Source organism: Anopheles moucheti, chromosome 3 (assembly GCF_943734755.1).
Source record: "Anopheles moucheti chromosome 3, idAnoMoucSN_F20_07, whole genome shotgun sequence".
Lineage (NCBI taxonomy): Eukaryota > Metazoa > Arthropoda > Insecta > Diptera > Culicidae > Anopheles > Anopheles moucheti.
In genome coordinates, this window is record NC_069141.1 from 17,676,552 (window position 1) to 17,693,308 (window position 16,757).

At 43.9% G+C, this 16,757-nt stretch overlaps 1 protein-coding gene across 4 annotated transcripts in view; it reads left to right on the forward strand.

Annotated features, from left to right (window-relative positions):
• LOC128306026 (aryl hydrocarbon receptor nuclear translocator homolog) overlaps window positions 1–16,757 on the forward strand; it is a 192,728-nt gene that overhangs the window by 130,249 nt on the left and 45,722 nt on the right. For all 4 annotated transcript variants that reach the window (XM_053043708.1, XM_053043706.1, XM_053043707.1 and 1 more), the window contains one exon: window positions 3,202–3,362. In XM_053043708.1, the coding sequence (XP_052899668.1) occupies window positions 3,202–3,362 (161 nt within the window). The remainder of the gene's footprint in view (window positions 1–3,201; window positions 3,363–16,757) is intronic.

Consider the following 16,757-nt stretch of genomic DNA (forward strand, 5'->3'; position numbering starts at 1 on the left):
TCACATCCTATGCTCTATTTTGTCACACTTTAACTGTGTTACATTTCCGTTCGTTCGTTCGTAGAGAAATGGATGGCGTCATCAGTCTACAGCAGTTGGTCGAAAGCAAACGAAAACAACAGTTGACCGATGGACTGCTCCACTCCATCTTCCAACGGCAGTGGCGCGTCACTGTTGGCGAATGACTAACTGGGAGAGTGATGAATATAGTGTGGCCAAAATTGATTATTTGAAAGTTAGCAAGCTTATGCTAATGAACAATTCAAAGCCACACGATTTGGCAGGGGGCAGTGAGAGAAGCGAGTCTACCGTTGAACGAAACCAGATATGGCTGGTTGAAAAGGTGTTTTTGAATATTTTTCGTTGTGACTTATTTTTGAAGCAAATTGAAAAGTTTATAAAGTTGCAACTACAACCGCTTGTGTTGTGTGTATGAATAATCTAGATTCTTCCGAACCGATTTCATAACAATTCAATCAGAAAAAAAACGAAATTGCCCATCCACACCGTCCATGATCATGCGACTGTGCTTTAATTGTACTCATCCTTCAAGCAAAAGCCTTGCATGTGCAAACACTAATGGTAATCCTGGCTCCCGGATGGAGAAGGGTGCGCGGCGCATGTCAATAATTCATCCAAAAACGGTCCGCCAACTTTCGAAATCAATTCATCATCACTCAAATAGACCGTATCGGCACACTAGTCCTCTCTATTAGCGGGTCGGATCGTGCCCATGCCCAAAACCCAAGTTCCCTATTTTTCTAATGAAAATCAATTAGCACACTTAAGTTAAAACAGCCATCAAAAATTCTGTTGCATGTGCGGGCTCAATCGCGACTGGCAGGCGAGGTTATTTACTCGAGGACAAACGCGCGCGCGCGCGGTGCTGCACGACGGTGGACTTCGTAGCGCCGCGGGATTTATTACAAAACCCGGGAAGCGCAAAATAGAGCCTTCTAGAGAGAAGGTTACTGTGTGCGGAATGGTCCATTGGAAAAATTGCAAATATGCTGCCGTGATCGCGCGCACAGGTCTCTCGTCGCGTTACCCGCAATGGGGTACACGAACGTTCAATGCGATATGGATGCATATTAATGCTTGACGTCGAATCGATAAAAAGAGAAGCACAAGCATTTTTCTGTTGTGTGGCCTTTGCACAATTTACAAAAGATGTGACCGTCGTTTTTAAGCGAGGGAAACCAAATAAAAGCAGACCCCAAAGCCCCATTAGACTAATGGTTGCAAATAAAATGCCGCTTGCGCGTACGGCTGCATCACAGCAGCGGGTGTTGCGTTTTTGGTTGGGCAAATACATATAATAAGCGCCCGGTGTCCTCGTGTTTCGGGTGAGGAAAGAGATTTTTATTTTTTCGTGCAGAAGCCGCTTTCGATTCGAGTGTGGTATCAGCGGTGTAACATAAACCATTAGGCACACATAACCATTACCATACGCGAATCAATAAAATTGTATGACGCAGGGGGAAAAGCCTACCGGTAACTTTGGGGTGTGAAAGTAGAAATGTTCGTTAGAACCGTTTCTAAGATGAAATTTTAAAAACTTTAAAAAACATGGCAACGATTTGCAATATTCTAATGATTCGACGCATGAAAATATGCAATTTAAATGTTTTAGATCCAGCGTTGAACCCTTTGCGTTGAACGATTACTATAAACCATTCCGGGAGACATTGACTTACCCACAACACCAGCCGGAGCCACAACGGAGCAAATGGAGCAAGTATTTCGTTCGTTCCCCCCGTCTGTATCGAACATATTTTTCGCTCATTTTCAATAACTCCAGCATATCGCGTAACCCATAAAGAAAAGATAAAGTAAAATAACAATAATAATAATTGTTACGATTATTACGATACATTGCGGTCTTTTTGATATCGATTTTCTTCGTATCCTTTTCGTACACTAGGGTGTGTGTGTGTTTTCCCTGTGACCGTCTTCTTCCGTTGTTCGGGGCCGCATACTCATAACCTGGTGCCGTTTTCATCATCGCATCATCAATGGCGCACCAGCTCTCTTTCTCTGTCCGCTTCCCGCGCGGGATCCGTACGCGATCCGCACACCATTTTTCGTAACCCGCCCTCGTTCCATCGACAGACAGCTGCAGGATTTTCGAATCCTTTCGCTTACAGTAAAAACCTTCGGAGGAGGGTTGCCTGATGGTTGCCGTTCGTCTTTTCACCGTCGAATTTCATTTCGGGCAGAAGTTTTTCGGGGTGAACTTAAATTCGGCTAAGAGAGCGTAAAAATTTGAACCTTTTTTACCCGCTCGATGGTTGCCGGACCGACCCGGACTCGTGTAGCTATTACTTCATAATAATTCAGCACTTTTATGAGCAGAAACGATGATACTGCCGCGCCCATCATTTCTGGATTTCGGGTTTCGAATATGAAAGTGTTTCAGTTATGATTTCATGGAGATATAGTTTTCCACCGCTATGCTCCGGTCTGTTCCGTTTAAAGCACTCTATGATGCTTGCTTGGAGTTGGGTTCTGTTTTATGATGGCAAACGATTCGCTTCCTTCTTTAGGCGCTTTCCCCGAAGATGAAGAAACTCACTGCCGAATTGTTTTTTTCAGCCGAACCGAAAGGGATCTGTAAAATTCGTAATCTGATTAAGATTATCTTAAACGCTTCTGTACTTGCATGCCCTTGGGGTGCAAGTTAAGACAACCAACCCTCTCGATCTTATTTTCTTCACTACATATTCCCATACAAATTGAATAGGCCTGGGGTTTTTGATCTGCACAATGCAGTTTGATGCACCAGCAACGATGGAACTACCGGAATTAAGTGACCATTATATTCCTGATGGGGATGTATCATTAGCATGTCATTTGTTTATACACATATTCGGGTAGTTCCCGAGATACCTGACATTTCACAGACGCGAGTTCGTATATGTTCAATAATTCTTCTAAGTTCGTTGCAGTTTTTGCTCTGTGAAGTAGACTCAATAATTTACAAATTCGATTTCAAAAGATTAATCGACTTATTGGGAAGGTTCTAGATATGAGATCTCAATTTTCGCTCAACGATGAGTTTCAAAGTTTACTCCTTCCGATGCAACCAACCCTTGACTCCCTTAATTAAATACCTCAAACTCACTTACCACCCCTCCAACATACCATCAGCTTGCCATCCTTTAGTAACACAGCCATATATTTTATTATCACCGTTTGCAGTAGGGAAAACCATTGCGAGATCGAACGGCGGAGGCGAAACAAAATGACTGCCTACATCACGGAGCTGTCGGACATGGTGCCGACCTGCAGTGCCCTCGCGCGGAAACCGGACAAGCTGACGATCCTGCGGATGGCGGTGGCGCACATGAAGGCATTAAGAGGTAAGTTTTGATGAGCTCGCTCTCACTTTATTTTTGTATTGTTTTTTTTTGTTTTTTTGTTTTGTTTTTGTTTTCATTCCTCCGCAAGAAGAAAGCCGTTTTGCTTTTTCATCAAAAGTTTGAAAGTAATTTCCATTGCAAGGTCGTAAAATTTTTATTTCTCATACCAATGATTTCATGCAGCAGAATCGCATTTTCCCATTTCGTGGCCATAAAACCTCCTCGGTACGGTTTGAATTAGTTATGCTGGGTTTTTTTTTGCTGGTTTTGCTTTCGTCTAGAACGAAAAGCAAATTACATGATTGGAATAGTTATGATTCCTAGACGGATGTTTCATACTGTCAGAAGCTTTTATTACCTTGCATGTACTTTAAACCAATGTCAAAACTTTTATTTAGACAGTTTTGTTTCATTAGGTATTTCTCATTCACTTTATTTCAAACCGCTTCTGCTAAATGAAATTATTCGTTTGTAAATCTTCTATATAAAAGTATTGATAAATTGAAGAATAAAACGAAATTATGGACTATTTTCCATTTCATTCTTATTCAACTTTTTTCCATCCTTAAGTCACTTTTACTGCAAGAATTCAGAACTATGTTATTTGCACTGGTTTTGTCTATGCTGAGCTTCATTGCAACAATAAAAACGGTTGGAACGGAGTTGGAAAAACAGCGCTGACATTCTTTCCTGGATCGTTCTTTAGCGTTTTCCTTAGTAAGCGAATACAAAAAGGCCAAAAAAGTCGACAACTCTGACCTCGTAAAAAGCATCTTCGTCGCTCTGCATAGCACTGAAGTATGGATAATTTATTCAAATAATTAGCCAAGAATTTATAACTAGGAGAGCCAGACCTCGGCTCACAACTTTCACCAAACGAGTCATGCGTCGTTTTCGTAAGAAAGATGAACCCCCTTTTTTTGTCCTTCACGTTGTTTTTTTTTTGCTTTGCTACAACACTAGTCTTACAAAGCGAAGACGAATGAAACTAGAACCCCAGCACCACCCAGCGCGCGGAAAAGGCAAGACGAACTCGGCGAACTCTTTTCTAATTATTATCGTTATCTCTATACCAGTTAAAATAATGACTTCTGGATCATTTTCAAAGTCAACAAAAGGGAAACGATCGGGGAGAAAGAAATGAGACATTAAAATGTCTGACCAAACCGACGGCACAACTTTTCTTTCGATCATAATAATTCAATCAATTGACAAGGTGCGCTCGAGACGAAGTTGTTCAGTCGTACGGATAATTAAAGAAAAGGGACACTAGCCCGGTCCCGGAGTTTAACGTACGCTCCATAAATACGCTTTAGATAACGAGCTATCGGGAATACTTTTCGTATAAAGATGTAGCGATAATTTTTAATCGACTAACTAGAAATAAATGCCGGCACTTGACCGATTGTGCTACCTACCCCCCGGTCGGTCATGCTGGAAGAGGAGACGTCTTACTCCGGCGGCGAGATAAAGAAGGTTAAAGGTGTCGGTGTGTTGCTTAGCGCCACACGGCGCACAGCGTAGCAATGCTGGTGTTTGCCCGTCGGCAAAAGAGATTAATTGCTCGATGTAAATCATTATGAAAAATGTCCGATTTTTATCGCACTTTGCTATCAAAAAGAAACAACCAAAAAGTAGCAAAAAATAGCACAGGAAATGCGGGGACAGTCAAAAAGGTTTAAGGAAAGGAATAAACTGTTCTCTAGGCACAGTAATGTGATGTCACAAACACAACATGATCGGGATATTGGTTAGGATTGAATTTATGATGGCTTTTTATTACACATCCAAATGGAAAATATTCTTAAAATTCAATGGAAAATGTTTAGTAAAAAAGAACCCTTTAAATATTAACTAAACTTCAATGTGAAGTTGAACATCCACAAATATTCAATTGGAGTATTTAAAAATGTATTTAATGGGCAGTTAGTCACGTCCGTTGTCCCGGTATCCTCAAACCCCCTTCCAAGGGCCCAGAGCAGAGTGTGTGTACATCCTAGAAAAGTCATTTGGCAAGCAATAAAATGTCTTTTGCCCAAAGCGGACAGGATCGTTCATTTCCTTTTACGCAGCAAAGGAGTTTCCGTGCAACTCCTTCCCCCTACCAGATGAGAGTTTGTTCTCAAACCAGCACACGCACTACAACACACACACACACGCACACAAACAACTCCTGGACGGGGGGGGGGTTGGATACGGGGTTCACAGGGAATGGCATTGTTGCCACCGATGCTGACCAGAACGGGTCAGAAATAATGTCACTCGGACGTCCATATATTTGAATCTAATTCGATTAGTTAATCCCCTGCGGAACAATATCCCAGTGCGGGACCACTAGGACGGGCGTGTGGTGAATAAACCCCGGTGAACACCACCCTTCCCCCCCCGAGGGTGGAACCATCGGTGGTCATCGGACGCCGAAAATGGGAGAGGTTAAATCAACTTTCGCCCAAAATGACCATGGCTTGCTGTTTTTTTCCTCCTTTTCCACCCATATCCCTAGTTTGTTGGCATTTTGTTAGAGTGAAAGTGAAAACAGAGTGAAAAGGATAGCTAGAGCTGGAGCGTTCCGTAAAGACTGTGAAGAGCTCACCGGAAGAAACACCGGACCGGCTCCGGGAAATGTGCGCTCATTGACGTCCGAAACTTGTGCCCTACTGTCCGTGGTAATTCTTTCTACTTTAATGATTAAACTCTACCACCCTCGCGCGAAAACCTCTCCCGTGAGCAGCGGAGTAGAAGCAGACGACAAAAACGCATCGCTTTCCACGGGAAAATTCGTCCCCTTCTTGCTGCTCGCAGAAGAACACGCGGAAATAAAACTTCCATTTCCGCTGGATTCCGTTTCCGTGTCATATTGTTGGAGGCAAGAGAGACACAAACCCATCAGCCACAATGATACTGGTTTTACTTTTCTTTCCCCGTTTTCCCCGAGTTTTGTGTCTACACTTCTACATTCTAGCGCTTTTCCGCTGTGCGCGCGGTTCTTCTAGTATTATTAGCCTTTGTCGTTTGCGAATCCACAAACGCGCGAGAAAGTCATCCTTTCGGTACGCGAGCGCACACTAGAGAGAGAGAGGGAGGGAGCGGAAACAAATCGAAAAAAAAAAGAAATGGTGCTCGTTGCTCAGGGAAAATCATTAAACCAGTTAATTGCTTTCGGACCAACGTTTATTTATGGTGTTATCCCGAATTCAATTTCCTGCCTCCAATGTGTAGCCCAAAACCGAAACAAGATGGCTGGATGTTTGGTGGCCAGAGTGTGTTGCAATCGTCCGGTGTGTGTGTGTTGATGTGTGGTGCAGGAAAAGCACTCGAAAAAGGATACACGACCACTAACAGAGTGGTGCTAAATTATGTGTGTGGGTATGTCTATATGGTAGCTAAAATTCGGCGTACAAATAAAGTAGAACAAACAATTCATCAATCTTAACCCAGATGACCGGAACGCACCCCTCCCGTCCGTCCGTCCGGTCGGGTGCTAAAAGAATAAAAGACTTACGATCGCAAATCATTAGAAAGATACGCAGGGAACAACGTTCCTGTTGACAGGAAAGGACGGGCCTAAAGTTATCTAACGCTCGCTGAAAGTTACGGGAAATGAAAAATTCAGTAGCACACACTTCAGTTGGGGGTTCACCTTCATTAATGGTATTTCTTTCTATTTTTTGCTCCAGAAGATCCATTACATTGATTGTGTTGTTGGGGAGATTTTGTTGGTGTGGACAGTGGAAACAAAATGGAAATGTCATGCATGCAAAGTTTTCGCCAGTGTCAGATATGTTTACCGGTTATTCAATCTGTCCGCTTGCTAATGTTTGTCCACCGGGTGGTGGAGAGGGCACAACATCAGATGAACAGTTGCTTCTTAGGTTTGGTCAAAAATGAAACAGCCAAGCATGACAATATACATTCGTTGTTGCGGGCATCCAAACCACGTGGAAAAACCATAACACTAACGAGCTAAGGAAAAGGAACCTTCTTCTTTGCCTTTTTGGTGCAGTTCGTCCGCCCCGAAGCGGTTGCTGGACAACGACAACGACGACCCACAAGGGAGCAAAGGCAACAAAACTAAATAAACGGTATCATTAGATGTGTACCATTAAACGTTCCGAGGTGGCTTCATTTATCATAATTCTATTTCTATCTTCCACCGCTGTTCTAAACCACCATATCGTGTCCAGAGGATCGTTGTCCTTCGGCACTGCTATTCCATGTTGTTCGCACAGGTTATTTAATGAAAGTCTCGGTAAGAAGCAAAAGGAAAGACCAAAACCATTCAACTGGCAAGATATTTCGCCTAAGATATTGAATTGTTCAAGCTTATTGATTTGATAGATACGCTTCATTTTTCTTCTATTTTCGTCTAAACGATACGGCTGTAGGAGGATTTCACTTGCAGCAGGAAAGGAAAGCATTCTCGTCCAGCTGGTTCACCTTTGTCTCCTAGAAAGTGAACCACTGCTTTCTGTGTTTTCATTTCGCAACAAAAGGTACAGTACAGTTGTGTCGGCTAGCGTGTGGAGGTTCCAATTCGCATCCGTCCCGAAAGGGTATTTCTTCTGCACCCCGTGCGCTGCGCAAAATGAATCGTTAGGACGACACACCGCGACGTTTCTAGCCATCTTCTCGACACAGTTTCCCATAGTTTAGTGCGCCAAATGGTGCCATTTTTGCTCCGTTAGATGACAATCCGTACTGTCCGGCACACACAAAAATACTTGCCTTGGCTGAATGAAAAATGCCAAAGAAAAACCCTCCCCTCCCCGGAAAAGGGGCGAAAGGAAAATGGCGACAAAAAAAATAATAAAAATATCTTTCCCCCTTCCACCGACCGGCGGGGGCGCATGATTTATGACGGTTTTTGGGGTGGGCGAAAGGGCGAAAAATGGTAGTGTGGGGCGGAATTAAAGTGGAAGTCGTTTTAGCGCGTTCCCCCTTCCCGGGGTAAGATAAAACCCGGAACACAGAGTCGGAAAAATGATACGAGAGTCGGTGGTGTGTGAGTGTGTCCTGTGTTTTGTGGCAAGGTGCGAAACGGACTTTCCAAATGTCCTGCGATTCCGTGGAAGGATAAGCAGCAAAAACACTATTTGCGAGGTCACAACAGGGCAAAAGTACCGAAAGTATGCAACGCAAGACGGAAATACCTTCGAGTTCAAGAATTTGTGCTAATTGTGGGATGAAGCACAAGATGAAGTTTAACATAAATTACACATTTTTGGAAGGCGACGTATTTTTAAATGAATTATTCCGTGTCCAACTCCTCATCGTTAGCTTCCTTTAAGTATAATTAAAATAGATTTATTTGCGTTTAAAAATACGCTTACCATTTAACTGTTTATCCGCAAATTTGCCAATAAATGAGATACTCTTCACAGACGCAGCCTGTTTCGCACGTCACATGATTGTGCAAAGATTTTATCATCGAAACGATTATCCACCCCGGTTAACGATTCGGGGCCACCCATCCAATCGTTTCGACCAGACGCATCCAAACGAATGAGATGTTATCGGTCCGGTCATCGATCCCCGAACTATAAAAGGATGCGTAGCGAAGGTAGCAAAACCGCACACATTACGGTGTAACCATTACACCGACCATTTAAACCATCTGGGGCAGGTGGTGGCTGGAACCAAGCACGGCCGGAGGAAGCTGATAGTGGTGGCCCTTTCGGGGTGTATCCTTTTTTTTGTTTGCCCTTCCCAGCGTTCATACAAACGATGCCGATGTACGCATATCCACCGTCATATACGGGAAATTATGAGGCTATTTTATTCGTAAATGGAACGAAATATATTGCTGTCTTCTTTAATAACGCAACCAAAGATTAAAGCTCCACAGTGTTAGTTGTGTGTTAGGAATTTTCCTGCTTTTCATCTGGAATGTTATTTTAATTCTCTTTATTATGACCTGGGAGCTTTTTTTTTTGTTTCAATGTTGAACAATTGTGTGTGCTTGTCTGAAACCCCCGAGAACCAGACGGGCACGACTGGGAAAGCTTAACTTTTTATGCGCATTTATGAAAACACGTCCCAAACCGTACTTGTTTCGGTAGAATGAGGGAGGTTGAAAATTGATCCCAGTCTCTCGTTGGTACTCGTTCACATTTCCCACCCTGTAAAGCGGGAAACACAAACCTCATGATGAAATCCTTAGTTTACAACATTCTTTTGATGAAACATTCTCCTTCGTATTCGCTGGTGGAGGAAGCACCGGATGGTCCATGGAACCATGGCAGTAGAGCATCAAAGCACACGAAAGTGCATTAGCTTACCGCGCTAACACACTGCTGCAGACAGTGAGTGCAAAAGCAACAATGGTCATAAGGTTCCTATTTTTAACAAACGATTCACCCGAATGAAAAGCATATCGCGAGTGGGGGTCCGGGCAATAGCAGCAAGAATACGCCGCCTCTGGTTCACACTCCGGTTTTCGGAGGAGCAAAAAAGAAACTTTCAGCGTGCTATTTTCGTTCTTCGTGGATGTTTGTAGGAGTTTTGCGCTGTGTGTTAGCCCCTTTTCACTAGCTGCTGGATGGAACGATGTGGAAATGGATGCAAAAAAAAAAAAGCCAAATGAAAGCAGATGAACTTCAACACAAAGAACTGTTGTGTGTTACCCTTTTGTGTTGATAGCAACATAAATTTTTCTGTCTGGCTTTAGAATTCCGACACCCCGAAAACAGCGGTGAAACACAAGCAGAAGCTAAACCAAATTTTCCTTCTTTTACGATGGGGAGTTTTTTTTTTCGTTGTTGTTGAAGTGGCTACATACTGGAGCAAATACAAATAAAACCCCCAAAAAAAAGAGAGAAATGGTTGTGCTTCTCCAATGCGACTCCTTCACAATGCCATCCACCTTTATCCTTGGTATGCAAGATTTAAATAAAACGACGAATGGGTTTTGCATTGTTTTTAAGACTTTGTAATGAACTAGAAGGAGCAGGGTGAAGTTGTAAACAGGTCTAAAGCAGAACTTTAAAGGGGTTTTAGCACAAAAGTGATCTCAGTACTAAAAATACTACTGAGAATTAATGGGCAGTACTAAAACGTCAAATATTTAGTACAAGATTTCTGTTCTAATACAAATACCTTTATATCTACATGAATTTAAATAAAGTCTATCTATGCATGAAATCCTTTAAAGCTTGGTCCCGGTAAGTCTCGTTAGAGAACGCTTGCCGCCCACATTCGTAGCCCACTCACACACCCTTCCCGTGCAATATCCACCTGTTTTGTAGCGGCCACTTTCGGTAGCTTTCGGTTAACGGCAACTTACCTCAACTGCGCATTTCGTATGCATCTTGTGTGCAAACCTACCTACCCCTGTACACCCCAATGGGTGCACAATCGATTTCCCGTCCATTGCGAGGCGCACACACGACGTTGTAATCTGCAATGGAGGCGGTACGGTCGGGACACAATCCACCTACCCGCCCCGGTCCCGATACGCTCCTGGCGGACTGAAATGGTGAAGGAAATGCAGCTGCACAGTGGACACACCCGGCGGCAGAACAGAAAGTCCGGGGCAGACGTGGCGGACCGGTGTCTAATTAAAAACAATGGGCATTATAATTTCGCTGTTCCTTGCCAAGCGCGACGGAGTGTTGTTTCGTTCTGCCGGTTCCAAAATGGGAAACGCTTCCATTTTCCCACTTCGTGACAGATACGGGTGGTTTTTATCAGAAATCAAATCGCCAAGCGGGCTGATGCAGCACCGCAAAACAAGCTTGCTAATAATAATAAAAATAATAACGATGATAAAACCGTACCGTGGACGGGCCAACCACCCTTCCAGTGGGCACCCGCCACCGGATAGGTGCCAAGAATCAGCATTCGATTAAACGGGCTTTCTCATATTTTGAGTGGCGGTCAACTGGGCGCACCAGTCGGTTGTTTCTTTTTTTTTATTTATTGCAAGCCAAACACCCTTCAGGGGAAGGTGGAAAACGGAACCTTTGGGAGGAGGCTTGGAAAGAGTTGGAAAAAATGATATCAAACGATATGCCCTCCCGTACACACGCAAACTCCGCGGGCGCACCACTCACTGCACCAGCAAATGCATCAAAAACGAAGGTCCCGGGCCCGGCTAGTTAATTTATTCTTTAATCCATAATTTATTTACCACACTCGAGTGGACGAAACGAGAGAGAGACCCCCCCCCCTCCCCCCTTCACCACACACACACACATTCCAGCCTTGTTGGTGGATCAACCGAATTGCAAATGAAAAAACCGATTCATGCAGCCGCGTTTTTCACGAAATGAAATACAAAATTGAAGAAAAGCATTGCCCCCACCCCATACCCGGTGACGATTGAAGTGTGTGTTTTTTTTATGTGCAAAGTGCGCGGCTCCATATGCTGCTTTCGGTTTGCGATGAATAGTTTAATGTTCATGTTCATCGGTCGAACGAACGAAATTAACAAAAAAAAGTCGCTCGCTATCGCTGTTTGCGTTTGTTTGATGGAAAATAAAACCAAAACATACACACACACACATAAACACGTTGACAATCACGCACAACCGATAAGCGAGGGGGGAAAACAGTTAAAAACTGCAGTCGACAGGGATGCATAACAACTTAATTTTGTGCACTAAGCAGGGGGTGGAAAAACTATCGCTTTTCCCACTGCTTTGAATGCTTTGAATAAAACGCTGCCGTTGTTGTTTAATTGCCGAATGGAAGTCGCAGTAGCAGGACGCTAAATCATGCTCCCGGGGGGTCATTTAGCGATATCCAGTTGCCTTTTCCCCAGACCCGGATTCGTTGGGAAAGACTCCCCAAAGAAAGTGGAAGTTTCGAAAGTGATTATAAACCAACCGGGCTGCTAATAAGCGCAGTAAAGCACTGAGCGCTCCTGGGCGGTTATTTAGTAGTGTTATTAGCCTGGCGATCCTGTGCACTCCGCTGTGCTCAAGGTTTTGCTCGTAAAAAAAAACAGCGTCTGAAGGTATGCTGGAACAAAAAAAATTAGAAGTGGGAATATTCTGGTGCCAGAACATAACAAAGCACATTTGATGAGGCCCTATGGCATCTTTTGCTTCAATCAGAAAATGGTCAATTCCACACATCCAGTGCATGTGCATGTGCGCTTATGCAAATCTAAAGTCACCCAGTCGCCCACGAACCAAATAGGGGGCCGGGGGTTGAACTGTTTTATTACCACCACCTCTCTTTCTCTCTCGAACCTCACCAACTTGAATTTCCAATTGCTTCTTACAGCAACCATTTGCAGTTCCATTCGGTGGGGGAGTGCTTTCGGAACAACTTCCCCAAACACTGACACACATGCCGGCATGAAATAATGTGGAAAAGAAAAGAATTCAACAGCTCCAATCCTGCTACCTACCACCCCGGAACATGAAGTGCTGCCGGGTACTTCGAAGCGTTCACTGGTTCACTGCATTTATGGCTTCTTCCGCTCACCGGACACCGAATGACAAATGCTGGTTAGCTATTGGAAGCAACAAACATACAAGTAGCTGAAGCGAAAAAAAAAATCCTTCAAGAACTTCCGACCATTCCTAACGCGCATGTGAGAGACGAGTGTGGATGTGTGCCTAAGAGCGGGTATGTGGTTTGTGCTTTTGTACAAACAAAAAATAAACCCGGGTTAACCCCCGTAGTACCACGGGAGGGAAATTAGAACGATGCAAACGGGTTGACAAATGGGGACATTCAATGGTTAAATGCGGCACACAAAGTAAGGCCAGGTCGGCGATGGTCGTGTTGCTACAGGAAACACCCAAGCATGAGTTAGTGCAGCGTTAGTATTACCGCGCAACTAAACAGCGATTAGAACAGTTTGTCAACCTTTTGATTTGTTTAGTGCGCAATGGAATGAATGGCCGGGAAACTAAATCATGCTATTGATTGGCACTCTATTTGGTTGCTTTAAAAAATTCTTATTAAAAAGAAAATATATTAAAACTGGTTCTTCTTTAAACTGCTGCCCGTTCGCTCCAACTCCAACGGAATGATTGAATGCAGTAAATTTGCCTGTAGCAAATACTGTTACAATGTTGCCACTTTCGGGGCATCCATCATCTCCTGCTCCTGCTGGGAGTTTTGGGGTTGGCAACGTGAGACGCCGGGGGGAAAAAAAAACACGGACTAATGAAACCAACGTTTGCTTTTGGGACGCGACAAATGAGATGGGGGGCGGACAACCACCCCGGTGCAGCTGCTGGCCACCACTATGCGCCATTTCGGACAGTAGTAAAATGGCAGTCGTCGTCGTCGTCATCCAGCAGAACGTCGACCAGCGGCGAGAGGTGGCAAGCTGTAAACAGCTTTATGACACTCCGCACTTCGGAATCGATTTAAATGTGCGCATTTTGTGAAGCAATGCGCCGCATACCATCGGGTTTTGGGTTTTGCGCTAGGCTGGCCAAGGAAATGAGAAGTTCGTTGCGTGAAGTTCCGTTTTTTGAGACTTTTCGTGTGAGGGTTTTTTTTTGTTTGCTGCTGTTGTCGTTGCTCACTCTCTGGCACTGGCCACTCGTTTATCGCATTGTTTTTATTATGGGGTTTCCTTTACACCAGCAAAAACACTCCTTTTCCCAGCGCTTCATCATCTTCGTATCATTACATTGAAGAAGCGAGAGAGAGAGGAAAAAAAACTACGTCGCTTCTCCCCCGTTAACAAATCCCCCGTGGGCATTATATACACGGGTCGGAAGCAGCGGAAACGAAGCGTAAGTGGAAGTGCGCAAATTTCGGTAGCCAAAGAAAATTTGCATAATAGTTTTAATGGTCTCGGTAATTTATCAGAACCCGGTTTCGAGGGGTTGTCGCACGCGGGGTGGGTCCACCCGGTGGTGGGTGGGTTTTAGTTGCTGATGTCGCATTCTTCGCGGGAAACACATACATTTGCCCAACCCAAAATGCTCGAGAATTGCTTGCCACTGGAAGAGATTAAGGCCTATGGGGTTACATTTTCGTAATTCTCGCTCCACTGTATTTTGTTCGTAGCTGTGTGTGTGTGTGTGGCCAGCCGATATTCGTTAGTGCGCTTACTTTTGCACCGTTCCGTTCGCGGGTCCAAAGCCCACTTTCCCGCTGAGTTTTGAAATCAACGAATGACCAACCATCAATCAACGTCTGGTTGTGAAGTTGCACGGCTACGGGCATAGGTTATACATGGGAGCAAGTAGAACGAGGATGGAGTAGCTCCCTCATGCAAGGGCAGGAAAGGGTGGGAAAGATTAGCCTGCCGGCAGCATGTCGGTCGTAGTTTTGGTCACTGTTAGGAGACGTTTGTTAATTAGGTGGTTTTAAGTAAGCAGTTTTTAATGGGTTTTGCACAGGAGTTGGAGATGGAGAGAGAAGTCCGCCATTTGGGAGTTGGGGGGAGAAAAAGGTTGCATTGTTTTATTTAGCTTAACAGCATAACAGATTGTACAATAATAGCAAATTGAAAAGAACACTCTCGCTAAGTAATTTACTATTGTAATTATGAACTTCAATTCTACAATGTATCAAACAATATTAATTTCATTTTCTTACACCCTCTATAATCTCACTAATGTTACTATTCTTTTATTTTTAGGTATGTCCTGCAAAACCACTTATTACAGCCCCCCCAAAATGCTCCTGTTTTGCGGTAAGCAAAATGCCTATTATTTTATTGGTCAAGTCAGCGCTAATAAACAAATTATTCAAATATTTGCCTATCCACAGCGTTCTACCCCTCCGGGAAAGCGTGTTTGGCAATTGTAGAATTTTCATTTTCACGCATATTTGCAATATCTAAAAAGCATCGCACCATAAACCGTTGGCCAAACCGTAAAAGCTGAAGATTAAGTGCCAAAGATACATTTGCCTTACGCGAGCCATAAAGTGTTGGGTTTTTTTTTTGCTTCTTCTGTTTGCCTAAACACGCTGCTTACACAGTATGTGGGGTCACCACCATTCTGCCATTAGGTCGATTGCGTTCTCCGTTCACGAGAGGCTCTCACGATGGTACAAATATCCATCCTTGCGCAGAGACATAACTTGAAGACTGAATGAATGACGATTGTTTTTTTTTTTTCATGTGTCCAAAGCAAACACTAAAGCGGTACACACACAGTGCTTGTGCTTTGCTGGTCAAGCGAATAAGCTAAAACTGTGCCAAATTTGCTTATGACCTCATTTTTTCTGCTTGAAACCCAACGTTTCCAAAAACCCAAAGAAAATAATAATCTCTTAGAATTCACTCACCCGGGCCGGGCGAGTTCTGTTCGAGTGATGATTGTTCGTACGATTGCGTGATGTTACGGATGTATACATTCGCTCGTTTTTTTTTTCTTTCTCAATCTACCAGTAAGTAACCACCTTCATACTCAACCATGCTTTCTCCCCTTTCCGGGGAATGTGTGCGACATTTTCCGTTCAGTTCCAGAAACCAAAGACTTCAAAATTTATCCCCGAGAACACAAGCTGCGCTCTCGAAAGTGTTTCGCTGCCGTCGCCACACTCTCGCTCGGTTGCATCATTTTCGCAGGGAGGATATAATTGAATTTGATTATTTGCATAAATCTGAATTTCTAATTTCCACAACTGCCGCAGCATTCGGGTTGGACGGTGTATTTGAAGTGGCAGTCGCAACAGCAACAGCAACCGCCGTCATAATCAGTACGCTGCTCGGTGCTCGTTACGTAAATAATCCAAAGAAACTAAATCAGTTCCTTTGGTCGTGGCGTGCTCGTGAGGGAAGGTGGTTGTGTGTGGATGTGGTTATATTCTGTAGGCGAAAAAAAAAAATGATCACCAGGATAGGGAAGAACCCTCTACGTTTCCTATTCTACCAGGCTCTAGTCACCAGCAGATGAAGTAGCCAGGCTTGCGAAGGGTCTACCAAGGGCTGCTGTGCCTTTTTTCCCCTTTAATACAACCAACATTCCTGCAGTTTTCTTCTCCTGTTTGTTGCCAAGCATCACTCAAAGTTTGTCGCCAATTTTGCAAATTAAATAGAACATCGCAATATTGGTGTGTGCATCAACATGAAACCTGGGACGGGGGACAGTCATATTTTTTCGCCACTCTAAAAAAAAAACAAAACAAAATCGTTAAACCGTACCAGAGCAGAATATTTGATCCCGCCCCGAAACGTCAACGCTCATTGCTTATGCTAAGAGACTGGCAAAAGATACTCGCTGACAGCTAAAAATTGGTCCGTGTGTCCTGTCAATAAAATCTTGGCAAACAGACGTTCCAGCCCTGTGTTTCGGTGTGCATTTGTTTTATTTGTTCCCGTCCCTACCGGGAGGGTTGTGTCCGCCCTCTCCCCCGGTTCCGTGGGTTTCCCCTTGCGTTGCGGAAGAAAGATTAGCCCCGGCTTCCTCTCCTCCAAGCCCGAAGAACCGACCGAACCAAAATCACAGCACCATGATGATTGTTTATGAT